We start from the raw sequence: 24,540 nt of genomic DNA, 5'->3' as shown, positions 1-24,540 counted from the left end.
AAGCGCAGTTACTGTAAGTGCAAAAATAGCAAAAGGATTTCAACTTGGCTTGCCTGCCTTGAGGGGCAGGGAGAAAAAAAAAGGAAAATGAAAGGTTCTCCATTCTTTTCTCGTTGGTTGCTTTTTTGAGGGTTCTCAATTCTTTTAGAGAGCTTTATATTTCTTATCAAAACATGTCAAAGATGACCAACAAATAAAATACTATAAATACATCTCAGCTCTGAATATGAACCCAACAAATTTGAATATAAAAAAGCACAGCATTAGAGGAGTGTTACACAGGGGTCACTCCAGGAATGAGTCGGTATTGGTGAACTGGTACATAACTCTCTTTGCAGAGAGATAACTACAGTATCTTCTGCTGGACGGAGGAGAAAAACATCACCTGATGACTGTGATGATGGTTGTAGGGTCTGTAAAAGTATGCGATGCTGCTTGCTTTTTATCTGATCTGCAAAATGTTATCTTCCAATTGGATACTTACTACATGGTAAATCCCATGGTTAAAATGTGAACAGCAGACACATTTGGAAATCCCCCGTTCCCACACGTTAGTCCCCTAGCGGTCCACTCTGCAGATGACCGACGTGGCTCCCCGTTCTTGTGTGCTTCCCGAGACCCTCTGTGTATACACACATGAGTGCCTCACCCTTCCTTCTCACACAACAGCATCAGAATACGCACAGACTTTAACTACTTGCTTTTTTTTGGTACCGGGGATCGAACTTGGGTCCTTGAGCTTGAGAGGCAGGCGGCGGAACCACTGAGCTAAATCCCCGGCCCAACTACTTGCTCTTTTCTCTTAACAGATACCTCAGGCTTCATTCCACATTTAGTTTATTTATTTTTTAATAGTTGCACATATTCCATGTTTTACATCCTTCAAGTTCAACTACTCCCTACTGATGGGCGTTTGTGCTGTTTGTGATCTTTTGCTGTCATAAACTACAATGCAGTAAGTAACTTCAGGAATCTGTCAGCGCATTTGCTTGGGAATCCCTCAATAACAAAGTTCCTAGAAGTGAAACTTGGTTCAAAGGGACTGTGCGTGAGTAAGTTGCTGAGTGCTCTCCAATTGTGCTCTGCACACACTGTACTATGTAAGCTTGGAAAGTGCTTGCTTTCCCACAGATGTTTCAAAAGATGTTTGAACTCGTTTTTCAGTTTTTACTTTTTGTTAGCACACGTTTGCGGTACATAATGATTATATTCCTTGCAGGGAGTTACATGTACATCGCACATCTCAATTCTTTTTTCATCCCCTTCCCTCCCGCCTCCCCCTCCCACACAATATTCAACCTTGGGTGTTGATTTACTTCACTTAACATTATGGCTCAAGGTGCCTCCATTTTCCTACAGATGACTCAAGGCTTTCCTTCTTCATGGCAGAGTAGTGCTCCACTGTGAAAAATGTTGTAACTCTTGATCTTTGTCAATCCAATACATGACAAGTGATCTCTGTCTCTGTCTCTGACTCTCTGTACTGAGGACTGGAAAAGTGACAGCTCAGTACCCTACTCTCAGAGTGAGAATAAGAACTTTCTAATCTGCATAACAAAAATTCTCATTTGCATAAAAATACGCAAATTTCTTAGGAACAGGCTGCTGCTGTCCTCCGTAGACTTCCTGCTAGCCTGCTGCTAAGTACTTGTACGTTGTCCTTACACACGATAAAAACTTGCTCTTGTCACGAGAGCTGTAAATAGTTTTTCCCAATGTACTGTGTGGTAGTTCATGCTTTACTGTTAAGCAGCTAAATCACTGACTTGTTCTCTTACAGGTTCTCAGCTTCATGTCACGAAGACTCCTACTTTGCTCAGCCCCACCTAGTATTTTTTAGATTGGACTATTCAAGTGGGAAAAGAGGAAGGAACTGTAAGGCTGCTTTCGTTTTTTTTTAAAAATTACAATTTTATGCTCTTTAAAAACTTTTCATAAGCATGCACTACCAGCATTAACAAAATTTAAGAGATTTTAAAAAGAAAGTCATGCTAGTCAGAAATATTCCAGTAGCATTTCCAGGAAAGATCAATTATTCTTGAGGGGATACCATCAGAGAAATGTGTAAAGCGTAAATAAGACAGGCCAACAGGCTCCCAGGAAGCCTGAACCCCTGGAAAACCTGCAGTCCTTTTCCCTTTAGACCGAACCCTAGAGAATGAAGACTCAGAACCTTTGTTTTTTAAGACCAGGTGAGCTAAGGAGGCTGCACGCTTCCCTCTCCCAAAGTAGGAAGACAAGAGTAATACTGGGAAAATCCTGCTTTGTCCACGTTCCACTCTTTAGCCTGGTGTTTCTTAAAATGTGTATTTTATACAGAAAAACTCGGAGAAAACTGTCTGCTAAGGATGAAGGTCAGCTGAGGTTAGCTTCTCCCAAGCAGGCTCTGCGGTGGGAGAGCCTGCACTTACTGAACGTCACCCGAGACCCCCCCAGAGGCAGCCACCGCGGTTTCCTCCCCCGTGACGGACACCCCACTTATACCAAGCCTCGGGACCTTTCAAGCGAGTGGGGGCCACCTTCAGGCAGCAGCCCGAAGCAGGGGAAATAGTACACAAATATTATCTAGGCATCGTGCTTGACAAAAAATATTAGCAGTGTCTAAAAACCTTTAATTGGCTTCTTTTATCCCATAGCTTCCATTTCACTGCAATAAAAAAGAATCAAAATAATGCTCCAGAAAAGGAGTAGTACATCAATTTAGGCAAATTCTACCAAAAATAATTTTAAGAACCAATCGGTCATCTACACAAATGCATTTCTTTCTTTTATCATACTTCTACGATTATGTTCAAAGAGTAAACCCTGAGTATATACTAAGGCCTACTGTTTCCACATCTCTGCCTATATCACAGCAATGTCACGGACAGGGGCTAGACCTGATGCCTGTGTACACAGAAGAGACAAAGTTAGCGCATTTCAAAGAGCGAGGCGTTAGAGGCCAGCTGGCCAAACCTCGGGACAACGGCCCTTGGAAGGAGGTTACAGGCTGTGCTCCCAGCTGCAGCACGGAGCCCTGACTTGTAGTCAGGGCGGCTTTTCTACTCTTCTCCTGCCCCTCAGAGAAGGCAGCAGCCGCGCTGGCAGCGGGCTGCCTGTGCCCCGGGTTTCCCCCAGTCCCAAAATCTATGAAAAGCCTTTTCTTAAAACGATCCGCTCCATTACTGACCACTTCCTTTCTGTAGTGACTTAAGAGCTTCGAGGTAACTCCCTAAACATGGGGGCAGCATATTCTGGGGTTTTTCTGGCAGCATATTCTTGAGGCGTTCCTTTTAAGCACTCCTTTAAAAACACCTGGACCTCTTCTGTGCCTTTCCACCTGAAGTTCCAGTTCTTCTGGCAACCACATTCTACTCTTTTACCTTTTCTCCAACTGACTGCAATTAAAAGCTATTGCTCTCTGTTGCCTATTCCACCTGTCACTGTTTCTCCCATGCTGGACTAGAAGCCCTGGGGTTGGTGAAGACTGTGCCTACATGACTCTCCTCCATAGGTGGCACAGGCTGCAGCAGCACATGTGAGTGAAGACCTGCAATCCCACATCTCTCTTCTCGCATTCACAAAAACACGTGGATAATCTATTATCACAACAGCCATCGATTCTTAGTAGTGCTTTCTCTTAAGTAACAGTAACAGCTCAAGACTGTGGCTGACACAATCGTGATGGTACAAGACTGACACAAGACAGCACCACTTCTTCGCCGCCTTCTCAGTTGGGCTTGCAAAGCAGCACCACACTGTCATCAAGCTTGGTTTGCCACCTTCCCTACAAAAGCCCTCTGAGAGATCCCAGAAGCAAACAGAATTTTGTTCCGTGAGCATGAAGTATGAGGAAAACTCGGGAAATGGACGTCATCTTCTTGGATATAAATTCAGAGAAACGAGTCTGCCGTCATTTCTTTGAGACTGCACAATCCTGTCCGACGGCCGTGGGACCGCGACACTGAGGGGAGACCGCGGGTGCTGACACGCACTCCAGGGTCTTTGATCACACGGTCTTGTCCTAGTGCTACAATTTCTTAGTAAGTTAATTTGCTGCTGTTGTTAACGTAAAACGTTTCTCCCTAGCTAACCCAGTGTTTCCAGCTGGGGGCATCTGCTCCCTGAGGGACCCTGGGCAGAGCCTGGAGACACCTGAGTCCCTGGTGGGCAGAGGCTGGGATGCTCTCGGGATGCTACAGTGCCAGGCCCCGCCCGACAGAGTCCCTGTCCAGCGTGGCCTGTCAGGAGCACTGAGGCAGAGAGCCCTAAACCACAGGCCCAGCGTTTCCGTACTCAAGGCCGAGCCTGCTCTAAGTTTCTGTTTCTCCTCCAGCGCCTATGGCCTAGCTCTAAGTGGGCAGATTCTCTACAGTGTTTGGCAGTCATGCAGGACCTAAAGGCGGGCGCTGCTTCACGGCTCTCCTTGAAAAGAGCAGCGGAACAACACTCACTTCACAGGGCCACTTCCATCTACCATGTGGTACAGCCCTGCAACAGATAGGCTGTGCTCGAGCCACTCCACTGCTGACTGACTGATCGATCGACTGATTGATCACCAGGAGGCATTTGTCTCGCAGGCTGGAAATGGGCTTGAGCTTCTCGCCACTCCCTGAATCCTGACCCACTGCTGGGACAGAAGCAGCACCGGTGGCCCTGTGCCAGCCTTCACAGCCTTCCCGCTCCTCTGGGACGGGCAGCTGTCCTGCTGACTCAGGGGCCTTCTCTACAGAGGTGCCGACGGTGGGGCCAAACACCGCACAGGGCTCCACGGGGCAGGGCAACCGGGCGGGGCCTCCTTGTTGGCCGAGCAGACCCGGGGCTGGCAGCGTAGGGACACCGAAGGGCCGCTGTGCATCCTGAGCCGAGACTTTTGAGGTCTGCAGCCCCAACTGCTGGGCACAGCTAGCAGGCAACGCGTGGCCACACGAACTTTTCTGTCCCTTGTCTGCCTTTGATATTCACCGTTGCTCTCATCATGTACCCAGGGATTTCTTCTTTCTTTTAGAGGATTTATTGAAAGAAATTTGATTTACATAAGATGACTTCTCCCACCTGCACCTCCAGTATTTTTCTGTTTTAAATTTACTTTATAATATGGTAAATCTGCTCTGGTTGGGGCAAAACAGGCAAGACGATGCAGAAACAACAAATGTCTACCTCTGTTTATAATTTTGGGGTATTACCTAGTCTGGGTTACTGTCATCAGAGGCTTTTTGTCTCACCACGTCTCAGTCACACGGATGCAGCTCAATGCAAAGGGCAGGGGCAGCTGACATACAAAGCAAGAATTCAGACTGTGGATCTGCCTGAAGTAGGTCCTTGTCAGACTCAGGGGAGCCTCAGTCACGGCAGAAGTACCTCCACGAGATGTCATACAGTGCAGAGGAGGACAGCCCTGGTCCAGGCGGGGTCGGTGAACCAGCACCCACCTTTGAAACCAAACACCAAGGAAGCTTGGGTGGGCGTGGGGCCTTCCAGAGCACCCTGCAGTGCAGGTGGCAGGAAGCCACACCAACAGGGACTGTGCAAGTGGCAATGAGCCCTGGAGAGGAGCCTGGTCTGTCCTGTCTCGACACACTGGCCTCCTGTCAGCCACATGCCTCTGCGTCTAACTGTGGAGCTACTTGTGCTAGCACAGCGGCCATCTGTTCCCTGGCCTTTCAGCATGAACTCCAAGCCCCACGTCGGCCCTGGGAGGGGCTAGGCTCCTGCGGAGGCGGAGTCCCAGACCTGGGACTTGGCTCTTGGTCCAGCAGTGCTAGCCCGTATTTTCAGTGTCCTACTGAAACAGAATCCAAGGGCCCGCAGAGCTGCTCCCCAACCACACATTGGTCCCCAGCAACGCGAGGCCAAGCCCTCAGCAGGTGAGCGAGCCCTCGTCACCCCTTCTCTTTGCATCACCCTGCCACGTGGACTGAGTTCACCTTTGAAGAGTCGGAAGTCACTGTGGCAGCCAGCCCCCAGCGCATGCAGGCTGTAAGTCCTCCAGGCTGCGGAGCCACTGAGCTAAATCCCCGGCCCTCACACGCTGCATGTTGTGCTCACAACTCTTGCAGTGGGCGGAAGAGCCCAGAGCCCCAGGGTGCTCTGGGGGCCCAGGCCATGGCCCTCCTCTGCTTGCTAGTTTGACTGGTCCCCTGCTCTTCCTTCTTGCTATCCTCTGTGTGCTGTTTTCTTCATTCCAGCATGGTCCCCACTTCATCATCTTTCAAGGCTCGAATCACTCCTTTTACTGCTGCTGTTGCCACTGCTACCCAGAGTGACTTCCACTCTGCCAGGTCCAGAATCCACTTTCTTCACTAAGCCTCTATTACAGCTGACCCCTCGCAATCAGAAACGCTGAAGGGGATGTTTCCTTTCTTTGAAAGCTGTGTCCAAATCCCTGGGACTAAGTCTCTCTAGATACAAAAACCCTGTACTCTGCTGCCTTTGAGGAATGACTCTCAAAGAGCTAACAGACTGAGGAAATAAATATATCCCGGAGCTCCTGCAGTTTTCCACCCAACTCACTAGCAGCAGGGCAGCCTCCAGTTGCACTCAGAGGGTGGGTGGTGGCTGCTCCTCCTGACTCCTTGCCACCTCCACCTGGCATTTCCTACCTGCCACTGCAGCCGCTCTAGGCCAGACCGACAAGGAAGGAACATTTATTCTCCTCTGGGGGTCGAAATGACCTCAACTCCACAGCATGTGATGGAGAACATTTCATATTCACAGTGATGACTCTGTGACACTGCTACTAGCTGACTTCAAGACACCCCACTTCTTCCATTCCTGGTGTCATCTTTAATGTGAACAAACCCCGGTCATTCTCTCAGGGAAAGCAGGTTTCAGTTTGCTGTGTGTTCCTACCAAAAGAGAAGGGAAGTTTCCCTTCCAATCTCCACCTTCCTACGAGCAGCTATGTCGGTTACCCTTGTGAGTATCTGTGCATCTGTTAACATTTACTTTGATTCTTATAGTGACTCTGGAGCTGGTTAAGCCTCTAGAGTTGTTCATAATCACTAAAAGTTGTAGAAATAACAGCAGCTTCACCATACTTGAATAAAATTTCTGACAGTACTGGGATAGCTATGAATACCACTGTATCTTATGATTATGAAACTTGCTTTTGGATTTACTTTATAGGGGCTCACAGCTAAGAGTTTGCCTTGAGTCTCAGAAGAGACTTTGGACTTGGACTTTTGAGCAATGCTGGAACTGTTAGGGCTTTGGGGACTCTTACAAGGGTTCTAACTTCATCAAATGGATTAGTTCACCAATAAATTCATTAGCTTAATGGGCTTATTAGGAGGTGGGGCCTGACTGGATGAAGCAGGTCACTGTGGGCATGGCTCTGAAGAGTATATTTTTGCCCCCGGTCCTTTCTTTCTCTCTGGCTCTTCCTGCTCTAATTGCTGGCTGCTGTGAAGTTTCTTCCACCATCTTTGTCTACTTTGATGTTCCTGCCTTGCAGCCAGCCAACCATGGACTGACACCTCTGAAACTGTGAGCTAAGATAAACTGCTCCTTCTTTAAGCTGTGTATGTATGTCAGTTATTTTTGTCTCAGCAATGGAAAAGTGACTAATACAGAATCCAAGACCATAAACAAAAGATATAAGAAAATCCACAAAAAAGTCTAAATTATAAGCAGAAGCCAGTCAGTCTTTTTTTTTAAAATGCATAATTCTACTTATGTGAATATTCAGAACAGGCAAATCCATAGACAGAAAGGAGATGAGTGATTGTCAGGGTAGGGATGAGGAAGAACAGGGAGCGACTGCTAATGAATATGGGGTGATGAAAACATTACGGAATTATATCATATATGAGCTGCTGTCCCAGCCTAAAACACTCTCTGCCAGTGGTTACCTTGTTGACGTTATGTGGTCTTCTAGATCTCAGCTCACTTCCTCTGAAAACCCTTCACCCACCACCCAACCTACAGTCAGCCCTCGATCACCCGCTCTCACACAATCATTTAAATTCCTTGCATAACTATTACTACCATCTGCTACCTCTCACTTTCCCTTTTATTTCTCTCTCCCCACTGGAATGTAAGCTCCTGGGATCAGAGTCCGTAAGACCTATGTAAGTATGTATGTTCTTTCCTCAAAAAAAGAAAAGAAAAAGAAAAAGAAAATCCTGATTTTTGTTCTGATATCAATGTGAAGCTGGAGAGAAGCTGACCCTCTGATCCTCCAACTCCAAGGAACGACAGGATTAGTCAATGAAAACCCTCTCCCTTTGCCAATTCAGAAATGTGCCCATGGCCCAATATGGGCTAAGATAATGAAAGCCAAGGTTTGCTAGAGGCTTTTAAGAAAGTTGTTCCCTTGTCCTAAAGAATCATGGAAAAGCCACACGTTTTCCTCCCGCTGGTCATGAATAAGAGATATGCTGCCACACTATGTCTGTGAGAAACTAAATGTGGGACAGAGAGAAGGAACAACCCGATGACAGTGGAGTCACCTGGCCAACCAACCTGGGGCTTCCTACCTATGTGAGCTAAAGCTTCTTGTTTAAGCCACCTTAGATCAGATTTTCTATTACTCACGGGTGAAAATACATGAAAATTCATACGAAGACTGTCTACCTTCTTCATTGCTATGTTCCCAGCACCTAGAAAAATGCCTGGAATATAGTGGGCATACCAAATGTTCACTGAATGGATAAGTGACAGTCTAAAATAACTTATGAGAAGGATGAAGAACCCTAAAACAACTCTCTTCTATGTATGGCTCGAACATCTCCCCAAAGCACATGTTAGAAACTTAACGACCAATGAAAGCATGTGCGGAGAAGCAGCCAAGGGACAGGCTCCCAGGACATGAAGAAGTGGAAATGGCTTAATGCTGGGAGCAAGAGTGTGTTTTCATCACAGGAGTGGATCTGTTGTAAGGGGGAGGCCAGTGCGGGCTCGCTCGCTTGCTTGCTCGTTCGCTCTGTCTGACTTCTCATGGAATGACACAGCCAGAAGGGCCTTGCCAAATGCAGCCCTCATTCTTGGACTTCTCAGCCTCCAGAACCATGACCCAATTACCTTTCCGCTCACTACGAATTTAGTCTCAAATATTTTGCCACAGCATGGACTAAGACACCCCCTTAGCTATACAGTCACTAAGATCCCTAAGAAAAAGTATCTAGTGAGGCACTATAAAGTCAGCATAAAAATGTCAGATTTAAAAATGTCAGCCTAGCACTGAAATATGTCACCAACATTGCACAAGGAAATGCCATTGTCAGCAGAGAGCACACATTTATTTACAAAGACTTACAGGTTCTGGGAGTTCTGCATCTTCCCATGCTCCCCAACCATCATCTTCCCAGTTTGTTGATTTACCTATTTAGGAGAGATGAAAAGGACTTACATGAATATAGGGCTTAAATATTTTACAGAGATTTCTTTCCTGAACACAACAGAACCAATCCCCGTACAATGCTGATGTTAAGGAAGAAAACAATGGTAAATTGTATTACATTAGGGTTTTGCTACACATAGTAACAATCAGGAAATATCTGGCCTATTGAATTTCCAAATCTATGCACTAATAAAACACTGCACATTTTCAAGGCCAGCCGTCAAGATTCAACCATTAAAGTGTAACGGTTACAAAACAGAAATAAAATTCTATATTTAAGCAACCAACTTTAAAATTCTGAGGGAAAAATCAATTTAAAAGATGGAACTAGGCTGGGGATTTAGCTCAGTGGTTTCGCCTCCTGCTGCGCAAGAACCCGAGTTTGATCCCTGGAACCAAAAAAAAAAAAAAAAAAAAAAAATGGGACTGATCTTAATGGCTTATAGTGGAGTGGCAGCAAACAGAACTTTCACTTATATACTGATTTTAAAAGTGGCTGAAATCAATTATAGAGATAAAAAATTTGTGCAGTCTAGTACTTAGAATTACTGCTCAATTAGTTTATAGTAATAGTCTAAACTACAGCACTTATATGCCAAATAATTACTTCCTAATATGCCCAGCACATTGGTAGGTATATATTAAGTCCTAAAATAGCACTCCTATTTGATTAAAACTGAGCAACTTATAGAAGACCTCCATATACAAGTCAATGTAATTTAACAAATGCTCTGTTAAATACTATGTCCCAAACTTTGTAGTAGAAGCTAAGAAAAATACAAACATATTCATTCCCCTTAAAGAATCTGTGATCTGGTATAGTAGATAGACAAACACAATTATAATACACGGTGAATTCTGCAACAGAGTTTTACAAGAACATGGACAAGGGTTAGATTAGAAAACACACACACACACACACACACACACACACACACACACACACACGCACACTGAAGAGTCATCCCAAACTAAGTCTTCAAAAAGTAGCTAGAATGGGGCAGGGGATTTAGCTCAGTGGTTCCGGCGTCTGCCTCGCAAGCGCAAGGTCCAAAAAAAAAAAGTATCAACAGGAGGGCCGGGGATTTGGCTGAGTGGTTTCGCTGCCTGCTGCGCAAGCAAGCACAAGGACCAGAGTTCAATCGCCAGCACCAAACAAACAAACAAACAAACAAAATATCAACAGCATTCCAAACAGAACTACCAAAAAAAAATCCTAAAAAGTTTACACAAACCAGAAGAGACCCAGAATAGCAAAAGCAATCCTGAGCAACAAGAGCAAAGCAGGAGGCATCACAATCCTGGTTGGATTTCAAACTACATTACAAAGCTACTCTGATGAAAAACAGCATGATACTGGCACAAAAACAGTCATGGGGATCAATGGAAAAGACTAAAGAAACATTCAGCTATCTGATCTTTCATAAAGAAGCCAAAACATCCTGGAAGAAAGAAAGCCTCTTTAGCCAATGGTGCTGGGAAAACGGGCTATCCATACAAAGAAGACTGAATCTAGACAGTATCTTTCACCATGCACTCAACTAAAATCAAAATGGATTGATTAAATATTAAAGCAGAAGCAGTCTACTGGACCATAAAATAGGTAAAACTCTTGAAGACACGGGCAAAGGAAGGGACTTTCTAAACAGAACTCCCTAACTTCAGGAATCAACAAACAGGATTACAAAAAAAAAAAACAAAACCAGAAAACCCCCCAAGTAGGATTATGTTAAATTAAAAATCTTCTACACAGCAAATGACTAACAGAGTGAAGAGACAATCTACAGAATAGGAAAAAAATGCTGCCACTACTTCTACAACAGAAGACTAGTACCTAGAACACATAAAGAACACATCCAGAGCACAAAAAAATGAGACCCCCCCCAAAATAAAAGATCCCATCAAAAAATGGGCAACTGAAAGGAAGAGACACCTCTGGGAAGGACAAAGACAGCACTGTATACACAGGAAATACATGGAAATGTCCAGCATCGCTGGCCATCAGACAAAGGCAAATGAAAACATCACTGAGATTCTGTCTTACCCCAGAAAGAATGGCTGTCATGCTCAGTGGTTCCACTGCCTGTCTCGCAAGTGCAAGGTGCCAAGTTTGATCCCCAGTACCAAAAACAAGAAATCAAATAATAACAAATGCTGATGAGGCTGCAGGGAAAAAGGAGCCTTCTACATGGTTGGTGGGAATGGAAACTAGTACCACCACTGTGGAGATCAGTGTGGTGATTCCTCAAAAAACTGAAACTAGAAAACCCATTTGACCCAACTATTCCCCTTCTAGATATTTTCCCAGAAGAGTTAAAAGACATCATATTACTGTGTCACATCCACGTCCATGTTTGTAACAGCACAATTCATAGCAGCTAAATCCTAGAAGTGGTCTATGTGTCCATCAACACAATGGAGTACTACTCTGCTATAAAGAAGGATAAACTTGAGTCATTTGTAGGAAAATGGATGCACCTTGAGACTGTAATGTTAAATGAAATAAATCAAACACACAGGCTTAAATATTGCATGGTTTCTTTTATGTGAGAAACCCAAAGTATAAATAAAGAACAAAAGAAAAGACAGATGATAGGTGATAGATCTTTTGCTAATGGGAAGGGGATCTAGCGATAGAGGGATGAGGGAAGGAAGATGAATGTAATCATGTACAACAAACATGCACTAACAAAAAGCCGCCAGCAACTTTTCAAGTGTAATTGGAAAAAAGGTCAACACGAATAAGAAAAGACAGAGGCAGAAAGATGCAACTCACACGATGATGAGCACAGCCTGAACATTCCCATGCGCCCAGTGATCCCACGGGTGACCCCCACTTTACAGTGAGAAAGCCCGGGACCCGCAGAGAGTTTAAGGAGCCTGACTACGACCACACGGGAGCTGTGGGCTCGAGGCTGGGCCTCGCCGGGCCTCCCTGAGCCCCGCGGTGCAGGTGCCCAAGCCATGCTGTGCTCACTCCCGCTGCAGCCCAGGAGCGAGGCCGAGACGCCAAGAGGGTGCACACTAGGGTCACAGGGAAGACTTATTATTTCCAAAAGTAACGGTCCCCGCATTCCAAGACTTCAAGGCTTTTTTTCTTTTTTAACTTGGAAAATTGCAATTTGTTCTTTGGCATTTTAACTCAATTAGGCAGTCTTACTCATTTTCCCACTGCACCAAAAACAGCTGTTTTATTATGGGTTGACGGCAGGCAATTAGGCCATCTCATTTATAGTTTCAGAGTATGCGTTGTCTCATATACAAGAAATTAAGTCCATGATTCACTTTTAAAACTGTACATATCAAATTAAAACATCAAAAAAGACCATGAAGAATTTAAGGCCCTTCAGGAAGGTCAGCTAATCACTCATTCAACAAAGAGCATCTCTTGTGTGCTGGACATTGTGCTAGGTGCCGGAAATAGAAAAGCAAATAAGCCTTCAAAGAGCTTGGCTCGAGCACATCATCCTGCTTGGATGCTGCACAAAACAAAACTATAAAAATGTCCTATTTCTCCTTCATATTGGTAATAAAAAGTACCTGACTCAAAGCACAAGTGACTCATACAACCAAATGGAAGACAGCAGTGAGCTGGATTTCCTACCCCTGCGGAGACCCAATCTCTCTTTATGCCACAATTCGAAACATCCCAGAGAAAGACCTCGAGAAATACGTTACACATGAGATTTGGGTTCAGGGAAGTTCACACACTTCTCACTGCCCAACTGAGAAGCTGCTCTCACCAGGCAGGGGGTGGGGTGGGGTGGGGGGTGGGGGGGTGTTCAATCAGGTGTTTCCTGCTATCGCACGAACACAGTTTCCCAAAGAAGTCAGGAGAGAAGACAGGTTCAAGGAAGGTGAAAAAGTACTATGATTCAGCTAAAGCAGTTTTGTAGGTTGCTCTAGCATCTTAAGTCTATTTGTAACACTATGAATAAATGCATTCCAAAATCTAGTTGACTCACAAACGGCATTTTGCAAAGTGCACACTGCCCTTGTGGTTATTTCTACTCAGGGCCAGTGATACACTTTCTGTGGGCTCCCAAATGCTGCTTGAAAATCACTCTGCTGCCATTCAGTCTGTCATGACAGCCATTAAAAGGGGTTGTTTCTCATGCCATCAAATTATGCAAGCGGGATCGAACTTGGGACTCTGTGCTTGCAAGGCAGGCGGCAAAATTCTAATTTCTATTTTTGTGTGTGTGCTACCGGGGATCCGACTCAGGTCCTTGTGCTTGCGAGTCAGGCGGTGGTACCCTGAGCTAAATCCCCAGCACAAAACTCTAATTTCTTGATGGGGCTAGGGAAAGTATTTACAGAGGCCACTGAGGTCCCAAGTATGTGCCACACCACACTGAAGAAGAGTAAAATGAACACCACAGCCTTGTGAAGTTGTGCCTGTACTCTACTAGGGAAACATTCCTTTTGCCGACTCTGAATGAAACAAGTTATGCTAAAACAGCAAATAACTGTCTACTGGAGAAATCTAAACAGATGCCGAGAAAGCTTCTCTGATCCTGTTACTTTCGTAATATGATTCGAGAGCAGATGTTGCTCCTAAAACAGTTGTTTAAAAACTGTTACTACAGGACAACATTCTAACTTAACTGTAAGCAGAGTACTTAAAATATTCATGGAATATTTTAACCTCAGTTCCTGTACAAACCTACTGACAAAAATGGCATTTCGGGTACATAAGACTATCTACTTACATTTGAATCTTTAGTCATATTTTTCACCTGAGCCTTTCTTGAGGGGTGAATTTCCTTTAAAATTTATTTTTTACATTCTTAGCCATATTTTGCTTAAAGTCCAGAGAAAGTTGAGGATTTCACTGAATATTCAATTTAAATCTTTCAAGTTTTCCAGATTAAAATGTTTTCCTGAAATTATCCTTCATTATTGTTTCATAACACATTTTGAATCATAAAATTAGTTAAAATCTAAAGTTAATAAACTGACATCCAACCAACTTACATAAGAAAAATAAAGAAGAGCAAGACAAAGTTTGTAAGTACCCATAAATGAACAGGACTGTTCTGAACAGGTCTAGAATGACTGGGAATGTAACCATAAAATCTTGCTTTTGCCCTTGAAGATACAGTTCATTGTTTTGTCTCAAACAATAAAACCAGTGACTCTAAAGGGTAAAGCATTACCACAATTTCCTACTGTACAGAACTTTTCTTCTGAAGCGCTTAGATTATACTAGTATGAAATAAAGAAATCATGTTGCCTCTAACTTGATAAACAAAACCTTCAAATCACAGAGAAAATACATTTTATTTCAATCATCAAAAAGAAAAAAAATCACAGGTATCACATTGAGGAGTATTTCCAATGAATGAATTATTCTAACAAAAGCCTAAATAAGAAATCCATTGTCTGCTTTCTATAGCTGTTTAATTCCTAAACCATGTTTTCTAATTTGGTTCTCAATAGTCTGTCCCCATAAACTAAGTGTATGTTTTCATTTAACAGGAACCTGAAGTGAAAAAGGAAATTGAATTCCAGAGGTAGACAATTAATCTGACAGTATTTGGATGAACATGTCAAGATCAAAACCTAAATGGGAAACTGCAACCATTAAATGTGAGGGAAAGCAAAACCTAATTTAATTTCCACGGTCTAATAAAAGATCTTCTCAGCCCAGAGCCAAATTCACTTCCGTTCTGAGACGAGAGAGTGTGTACTTGTTTCTATAAAAAGTAGGACCCCAGAGCGCATGACTTGTGAGTAATTCAGGGGTGAACCAACTTCACCCGGCTCCTTCTGCCTCAGGTAAGCCTTGCACAAAGGCACAAAGCAACAAAAAGAAGGAAGAGGTTGCTTTCTGAATTTTCTGTGCTTCAAAACTATGAAGATTTTTTTCTATTTCTACGGAAATAGAAAGTGGGAAAAATAATTTCCATATTAGCATATTTCTCAGGACATAAAAATATGCAGTCATTTAAAATAAGGAGGCAATAAGCAACCCCATTTTCAACAAGCAGGGATTCATTTCTTTCTATCCAGGGTGATTAAACCAGGCTAGATCTTTATCATAGAGAACGTATAACCTGGTCATCAGCTTGTGAAAGGAGACTGGAAATACCTTAAAGCTGAAATATCACATCCTCCTGGGCCCAGGTAAGACTGCTATAAAAAGTATAAAACTAAACATGCTTTGTCCAAAAACCTAAGAAATCTTTAGGTTTACCATTAGGCTACCTTTAGAAAAACAAAAAAACACAAAAAGAAATTTCCTATGTTCTATTCTCCTTTCTATTTGTTTTTCAAAAGGAGTCAGTGAGTAAAGGGCAATAATATATTATGTATTTTTTAAAAGAATGTATGTTTCTAATACAGAGATTTTAAAAAGTGATTTTGTAAAATCTACACCGTGGTCTCTGTTACTCCAAAGTAAGTGTGTGTGATTTGTTCCTCATGCTGCAGTGAGTAAAAAAGAAAAAAGAAAACAGCGTAAATATTAAAGTACGTTTCAATGTTGGGTGAATTTTGTTTTTAGATGCCAATAAAACTTACTTGTTTGATTAAAAAAAAAAAAAAAAAAGAACGTATGTTTCTTTTCTAATTTTGTTTCTATTTTTGGTTCCGGGGATTGAACTTGGGTCCTTGTGCTTGCGCAGCAGGCAGCAAAACCACTGAGCTAAATCCCCGGCCCACTAATTTTGTTTCTTATAACCCTTATAGTCAAAGCAACAGAAAAAGAGTAAGTATGGCTCATAAGAGGGAGAGCCTGACACTATGGAATGTGACTGAAGGTATATAAAAATTGCTAGCGAAAGCTCATTTCTATGTATTCTACAGAAGCCAATCCTACATTTTCCTTTACTCTTCCAATACCAGTCTAATTTTGCTGCTACAGTTTTGTTTTTTGCTTTAAGTACACAGAGAAAAAGGCTGATTTTTATTTTTTATTTTTTTTTGGTACTGGGGGTCAAACTCAGGACCTTGCACTTGCGAGGCAGGCAGTGGAAAAGGCTGATAATTTTAACAGTATTCCTTAAGAACCTAAATATTTTGGATCCACAGTGAAGAAAAAAATACAGATGGCATGTTTTATTTCACAGTTAGCATTCCTAAAATAAGGACAAACATCCAACTGAGACACAACCCGACACAGGTTTCTTGGGCAATCTGAACATTATAATTACAAATGTGGGTACTCAGATGACATTTAACTATGCCCTACATCACATGACACTAAAGACAAAAATGTTCAAAATCCCAGTGACAGAAAATGTATTAACTTAGAACTCTTGCAGTATTCACCTTCAAATTTCAGGGGATAGGCCCGGGGATTTAGCTCAGTGGTTCCGGCGCCTGCCTTGCAAGCGCAAGGTCCCAAGTTCGATCCCCGGCACAAAAAAAAAAAGAAAAAAAATTTCAGGGGACAAGGCCCTCCACATGCCTTCCTCATCAGGATCTTTGTTAAAAAATAACACGCGTATGGTCTTCACCACATGCAAAGATGCTGGAAGCACTTCAGCGTCCCTGAGAGAGCTGGAACGCTGCTCTCCATTTACAGATGAGGTCTGAGGCAAAAGGGGTCCCCACGCACTCACAGACACACGGGGGTCAAGTGGCAGAGCCGGGGCACGTCCACCTTGCCTCTGGCCATTTAGTTCCCAGAGCACCACCTCCGGTGCTGTGAAGTTACAAAGCAGCCTTCTGAGTCCAGTGCGGCGCCATTGCCAGCAGTTTTAACCCCAATCACAGATCTATTTGCACAAGTGAAACAGCAACAGGGTGCATGGCTGCGGCAGAGACCAAAGCTGCAGAGCTATCCACAGAACAGTGCGTCCGCTACAGAAAACAAGAGTGTTTTCTTAGGTCCAAAGTATACTCACACATATTGATGACTGGCTGAAAAAGCAAACCTGTACATGATATCCGAAGGGCAGAAACATAAGGGTACACAAACCAATGAAACAAAACAACAATCAGCAACACAAAAACATAAACTTTAGAGGAAAAAAAGGAACCACTTACAAATTTTAGGGTACTCTTACACAGCTTTTAGGTAAAAGAGAAAATAGAGACAAGAAACAGAAATTAATCAGCAATTTTGAAAAACGATGAGTGGATCTTGGTCCTAACAAGAATTTAATAATATATCTAGACACACATATATTTAAAAGAAACGTGTGGTATTTGTGTGCAAAGCAAAAACTTTGCTAAAGAACACAGAAGATATAAATAAAAATATTCACGCAAATTCTGTATGCCCTCGTTTATATGTAGAATTGTAAAATGTTGAACTCAAGAGGCAGAGTGGCACGGTGCTCACCAGGGGCTGGACAGGGTGTGGGAGAAACCGAGAGATACATCAGAGGGCACAGACTTTCAGCTACAAGATGAGTAAGCTCTGGGGACCCAATACATGGCAAACCCTGGCAATGATGGTTGGTCATACCATAAGGTATACCTGGAATTTGCCAAGAATAGATTTTAAGTGTTCTGCCACCAAAAAGAAAAAAAAAGTATGTGAAGTGAAGGATGTGTTCATTGTAATAATCATTTCACAATGTAATCATATAGCAAATCATCACACGGTGCACCATTAACATATATAATTTTTATCCATCAATTATACCTCAGTAAATTTAGCTTGAAGGAAAAACATGCAGGCTGGCTAAATGGCCATCATTCTTAAACTAACACATAGAGACAATTTTCATCAAAATCACAGTATGAACTTGGCTTTAGTTTAGAACTTGATACATAATTCTGAAGCTCAACTGGAAGACGAACGTATGAGAATATTTTTGGTAGGAGGGTAGCTTGGCAGGGACTGTATCTACCACACATGAAATGGACAGGAGCTGACACATACATCAGTGGAAAAGAACAGAGTCCAAAAAACCACAGGCATTTTCATCAATGATCACATAAAAACATGGTTTCAGCTGGTGATGCCAATATTATCTGCGTCATGCCTTATCTTCTATCTTTTCACTAAAACGGCCAAGAAAAGCTGCTCTACATTTTTAGTAGGCCAGCAGGAAAATTATTTTACTATTAGGTCAATTAAGAGATCTGCAGTAGTATAAAACTGAAATTATGACCAAACGTTCTGACTCCATCTGCGCACGTATTCATTTATTGTCCAACTCAAATGTAAATTTCAGAAGACTCTGATCTAGAACTCAGGCTCACTGGAAATTATGTCACTCTGTGGTTAAGTGGGGACCCATAAAGAGGGACTCACACTCATCCCTACAATTTCATAGTAAGACCAGATTTCATGTCTGAAATAGAGGGCACCTGATTTAAAAAAAACAACTATTAATAGTTATCACTGATGTGAACATTGGTAAATAGTAGTGCTAAGATCTTTTAAAGCTACGTACAACTTATTTTATAATTCAAGAAATAAGATACAAGCAACATAAAGACATACTATTATTCAACAATTTAATAGAAGACAGTGGTATTAAATTCTGGGTGCCCAGGTATCAGGTAGCATTAACATCTTTAGCAGCTGTCTACACAAAAATAAAAGCTGAGCCAAGGATGTAGCTCAGTGGTGCCACCGCCTGCCGAGCAAGCGCAAGGCCCTGAGTTTAACGCTTGGAACCAAACAACCAAAACAACGACCAAAAGCATTCTAAATCAACTGATAAGCTTCTATAATTCTTTTGTTTTTACATATCCTCTAGACATCAGCTGCATTAACAAATTAAAACTGAATCGGATAGAAAAACTAAAATTATCTCAAGAGTTTGCTTCCCAGAAAAGGAATCATTCATAGCATTAATAAGGTGAAGAGAGCAAGACAGTACACTCCAGCAGGAGCACTCCTGAGGCCCTAACTGTGCTGCTTTTGGGGGTGGGGGTTGGGGGATGGGGTCCTGGGGATCAAACCCAGGACCCCGTGCAGATAAGCATGCCCTCTGCCACTGAAATGTGCCTCCGGCCCTAACTTCATTTTTACTTTATAAAATTTTGCTGTAACAAAAGTTTAAGTTCAGGGTTTCTTCATGAAGAGCTCTTACAAAACCTGACGCTTTGTAAATAGCAGCCAGAGATGACTACAGAAATCCAAAGCCCTGGTCATTCTAAGAATTCCAACTCAACTACCTAGAGAAAAAGCTATTTTTCTGATGTTTATTTGTAAATTAAGGCACCATTTTAACATAGTTTTATATTATACTAAAATATAGTTTTATATATACCTTACATTACATATAATTTAGTTATATATACTATTTTATATTTTATCACATATATAGTTAAAATACAGCTTTTGCAAAGGCGTTCACTGGCTAGGAATTTCTTCCTGTTTATTTTCTGTGTGAATGAGGGTAGTCACAATAGTGCCAACATATGTAAGCCTAAGAATCTGATTTAAAAGAGTAATAAACTATAGACACTAGCCTATAAACATAGTGCAAATTGCTACTGATAGTAGAGTACGATTACACCCCCAATTGGTGGGATGGAGTTTGTATCCTGAGTCTGCTCTTTACTCTGTGGCCTTAGACGAGTATTCAACTTGTAGGAACCTGAGTTTTAGGATCTACAGCTGTGCCACCGTATATTATAGTCATTAGCCATATTCAGCTATTTGAACTTACATTAAGTGAAATGTTCAGTTCCTCGGTTGCACTGTCCACATTTCATGAGCTCTGAAGCTATGTGTGGCTCGCTGTCACCACACCGGACAGTACAGATGGTAGTAAAAATAACCAGGAAGATGTGATTGAAGATAACAAGTGGAAGCAAGAGGTCTTATGGAGTGCTTTAGATCCTGTGGTCAGGAAAGGCTACCCCAAGGGGTTGATGTGTAAGCTGAGTCTGGAACACAAGATGCAAGCAGCATGCAAAGGTCTGCAGAGAGCATCCCAGGCAGAGTCAGCTGTGAGGCAAAGGCCTCAGGCGCAGATGAGCCCAGCTAGTTTAACAAGAGTGAAGTAGAAGAAATAAGGGGCCAGGAATACTAGTCCAAGAAGTGGCAGGAGGCAGAGCCTTCAGGCCCATATAAGCCATGTAAAAATTTTAGATTTTATGCCATCAAAAGCCATAGAGGGTTACAAAGAGGGAAATGCTGTGATCCATCCTCTTAAAAGCTTACTCTGACTACTGCTGAATTACAGGCAGCCAAGAGCAGAAGCTGTAAGATCTGTTAGCAGACTGGTGCTGAGGCCCAGGCTGACAGAAAGCAGAGGGTGGACCAGGGCAGTGGCAGAGGGACAGAGAAGACTACTCCATTTCTCTGTATCCCTCGCCTATAACCCTGTTCCTATTAACCTTCACAGCCAAGCTCCGCAGAACAGTCTCCATCATTTTTTAACTCAACATCCTATAAAGATGCTTTCTGTCTCCACTGCTCCACTCCAACTGTCCAAAGGTCCCAGTTACCTTCATCTTCCCCAAACCAGCGAACACTCTACTCTTACCTGACGTCTGCTGTATTTGCAAGACTGCTGACCACCTTGCGCGCACCAATGCTCTCCTTCCTCAGCTCCCGGGGGATTACTGTCACCTAGTTTCTTCTGTTACTCCTCAGCCCTCTCCAAACTTTTCACCAACTCTTAAAGGTTACATCTTTGGAACTAAGACTGTTTCACAATGCACACAATCCCTGAGATTGAAAATGACACTTCTGGTAACTCTCAAATTAATATCCCTGGCTCAGGACCCTATACCAAGTTTTACACCTCTATATCTACTGTTCGACTGGACCTCTTCACTTGAACACACCACAAAGATTTAAAACGTGAAAGGTTAAAATGCTGTCATTCTCTCATTACAGACCCCTGCCCAAGCGAGAGGCATCCTAAACTCCCTGCCACTCACCAGCCACCGCCAGTCACCAGGCCTCTGCCAGGTCCTGCAGATCCACCTCCTTAAAGTCTGCCGTGGCCCTTCCTCTCAAAGCCTGCTTAGGCTTACTTCAGGCTCGCATGACTTCTTGCTTGGATGACTGAACAGCCTTCCAATTAAGTTTCCCGCTCCTGTCTCTCCACCACATCGCTGCCAGAACACGATAGGTATTTGACAAATTTCATGTACACATTCTGTACAGAGCTGACCGCTTCACTTCTCTGCCTGAAGTCTTTCAGAGGCCTCCAATAACTCTCACAGGACTTCAAGATGATACGGCTCTGTATCAGCATTATAGCCTCATCCTGTCCCCTCTCCTCCTCTCCAGCCCTTTAGCTTTTCTTAGTTCTTTAAGTATCACAGCCTGTCAGTTTTCCTTCCTCTGCACAGGCTATTATTTTCCCTTATTCCCCGCCTTGCTACTTCAAAAGTAGGTTTCCTGGGACCACTTCAAGGAAGTACCTCATAGAGATGTCATCACTTTGTGGTAGCTACTGTTTGTCTCTCCCAATGAACCATAAACTCCTAGAGGGCAGAAACTACTAACTCTAGTTGGTTTATTGCACCGATGACTGATTCAGAGTAAACTCTCCCGGATAGCTTTTATTTAGTATTGTCTGATATTTGAAAGGGAAGCTTGTTTTGTGGCCTTTATATTTCACCATTCCAGTACAGCACAAAGTGACAACACTGTACTACACAGAAAATGTGCTTCACATCGGAAATGACAACACGCCCTTTCAAGAGCAGAAATGTAGGAAACTGAGGAGCTACATAGTACCTAATGACACGGCCTTGGGAATTTATACTTAAGCTCAAGGAAGGGCTTATTCACATTGTTTGATGCTATTAACAGGTGGAAGGCTTCTCACCTCAACAAAGCAAAATTAATTTTGTTTGGCCACGCTACTGTCATTTGAGTCCCACTGTCGACTCGTGCCCACTTCTTAACAGGTAATTTTTCCTGCTTGGGAGAAGTGTTCTCACCACCCAGTCCCTCTCCTGCTAGTCGGCCAGGAGTGCCCTACAGCTGGACGAGGGAGGAGTGGAAGGGGTGCGGGGACGAGACTTCTGGAAGACACAGCGCAGGGATTCCGGGCAAGAGGCTGACGTCCAGCCCGGATGGGGTGGAGGACTCGACCGGCGGGCAGGGTGCGCGGGAAGGGGATGCCTGGCGGCGGGCGGGCAGCTGGGGAGACCCCCGAGGGAGAGGAGAAGGGCAGGGGCCAGGGGCCCGGCAGGCTGGGCGTCCGCGCGGACCGAGGAGGGGACGCCCCCTGAGGCCCGGGACCGCGAGGCGAGCGCTTACCCGGGTCCCTCCGCGCGGCGCCGCTGGGGGCGTCCTCGCGCAGCTGCGGGAACAGGAAGTCCCGGGCGGCATGGAGGTCCTGGAAGTGGCAAAACGGGACAACGGAGCAGGCCATAGCTGCGGGAGCCGACTCGGGGACTCTGCGCCTGGCCCGGCACCGCGGAGCCCGAGCGCGTCAGCCGCGCAGGAGGGGGCGGGGGGAGCCAGACCGGAAGCTGTCTGCACCCGGAGCGCCCCCCCCAACAGCGGCACTGCGCCTGCGCGGCACCCGAACGGGGCACGTGGCTCCGCCTCAGAAAACTACGGGAGCCCGGGCGGGGCAGAACTGCAGTGCTGAGCTAACGTGAAGGTTCGTTCTGCCTTTTCGCCCAATGTGACCTAATGGGACCTTGCGCGCACCTTTGAGTCATCCAGCCAGTTTATTGATGTTTACTGCTGACACGATTCTGATATTTCACAGAGTAATGCTTTTTAAGCCAGGGGCAGGTACCGGTATAAAATGCACGTTTAAGTAGCTTGTTTTGAAAAGATGGATTTCTGAAAATCAGCCCCATCCAGGCTGGCTTTAAATGTTCCTCCCATAAATTCCCGCAGTGCCGCGGAAGCGAATAGAGTAGACGAGTGACACTGTGTATACTCTGTATTATACTCTGTGTTTCCATCATCCAGATGATTCTTCATTCATTTATCCACCCATTCGAGAAGTATTTGTTAGTCTTTTCTGTTACCCGCCAGGCTAGGCGCCGAGTGTCAGAACAAAGAGGACCTACTCCCACGGCACTGAAATGCCAGTGACTGATGCAGGCACTAAGCAATTAATTACGCACCGTTGTAACCGAAGTTGTGATAATTCTAGGACGGAAAGGAGCACAAAGGGCTATAACAGAAGATAACCTTTGTATACCCAGTATCTAGCATAGTACCTGGCACATAGTGCTTAATCATATTTCCCCAAGGGATAAATGTGTACCCAAATTAATAGACTATCCGTTTCTTTTAGGAAGCACTTGGTTTTTGAAAGTATTTTTCCATTCGTTGTGCAATTGGAGAATCAAAAAATGTCATCTTGAAAGTGTGTCTTGTCCCAAATTTTTATTTTTATTTATTATTATTATTATTATTATTGGTACCTGGGATTGAAATTGGGTCCTTGCGCTTGGGCAGCAGCCAGTGAAACCACTGAGCTAAATCCCCGTCCCTGTCCCAAATTTTTAAATGAAGAAGTTGATCTAAATGAAGGAGACTCTTGAAGTCCATTTAGGTTATTTTTTCTAGAGAACAAGAAACAAAAAATGTATCATTTTAATATTGGCACAAAGGACTGCAGGCATTCACTTCCTGAAGAAAATCTAATGAGGTCATCTACTTTTTATAAAAGAATCAGTGCCAGGCACATATATGGAGTCCAGAGATTCGTATCTCTCAGTCCTGTGTGCACACTTGGTCCTAATAATGTAACAACTTTAGCTGAGTGCCAAAGTCCTTACTCCGTAAACTCCTGCCTCTAGAGTAGAAGGATTTTCACAAAATAGGACCAACAATTTCTGTGTTATAAGTTTTACAGGGATCTATTTTTCACCTATACAATTAGATGTGGATTAGATGTATTATAAGTTTAACTGTCAGGGAGCTATAATTATATAATCAAATCTTGCAGAACGGCAGTGGCCAATGTGGTTCTTTCCTCATTTGAAGAACATGCAGTGCAGCCTCAGATCCTCACTCAGTAGAATAATCCAGTTCTGATAAGATTACTTCCTAAAATCCAGCACCAACAGCAAACTAAAATGAAATTTAAGCCAGGCACGATGGCACATGGCTGTAATCCCAGCACTTTGAGAGGTTGAGGCAGGAGGATCACAAGTTCCAGCTGGGGCAACTTAGCAAGTCCCTATCTCAAAGGCCTGGGAATGAAGCTCAGTTTAAGTGGTCTGGATTCAATTCCTAGTACCACAAAAAAGGAGTGGAAGAAGAGGGGGAGAGAAAGAGAGGGAGAGAGACATTGAAATTTAGATTCATAGCTTTATTGGACAAATAAAGAGCACATAGCCCTTTATGAAATACAGTGTCCTTCTTT

At 43.6% G+C, this 24,540-nt stretch overlaps 1 protein-coding gene across 3 annotated transcripts in view; it reads right to left on the bottom strand.

The window, feature by feature from the left end:
- Nucleotides 1-22,691, bottom strand: part of Rab3gap2 (RAB3 GTPase activating non-catalytic protein subunit 2) — a 61,831-nt gene extending 39,140 nt beyond the window's left edge. For 2 of the 3 annotated variants that reach the window (XM_004867400.4, XM_013066517.3), the window contains exons 1-2: nucleotides 22,464-22,690; nucleotides 9,239-9,303 (exon numbers count right to left, since the gene is read on the bottom strand). In XM_004867400.4, coding sequence (XP_004867457.2) covers nucleotides 9,239-9,303; nucleotides 22,464-22,578 — 180 coding nt within the window. In that variant the 5' untranslated portion in view covers nucleotides 22,579-22,690. Of the gene's footprint in view, nucleotides 1-9,238; nucleotides 9,304-22,463 lie in introns of all 3 variants that reach the window. The other variant, XM_013066518.3, reaches the window with a different exon arrangement.
- Between the last annotated feature and the right edge of the window lie 1,849 nt (nucleotides 22,692-24,540).

The sequence above is a fragment of the Heterocephalus glaber genome, unplaced genomic scaffold (assembly GCF_053883595.1).
Source record: "Heterocephalus glaber isolate CG9 unplaced genomic scaffold, H.glaber_assembly_v1.0 deba00001067, whole genome shotgun sequence".
In the NCBI taxonomy this organism is placed as follows: domain Eukaryota; kingdom Metazoa; phylum Chordata; class Mammalia; order Rodentia; family Bathyergidae; genus Heterocephalus; species Heterocephalus glaber.
This window is presented reverse-complemented; position numbering and strand designations above follow the sequence as displayed.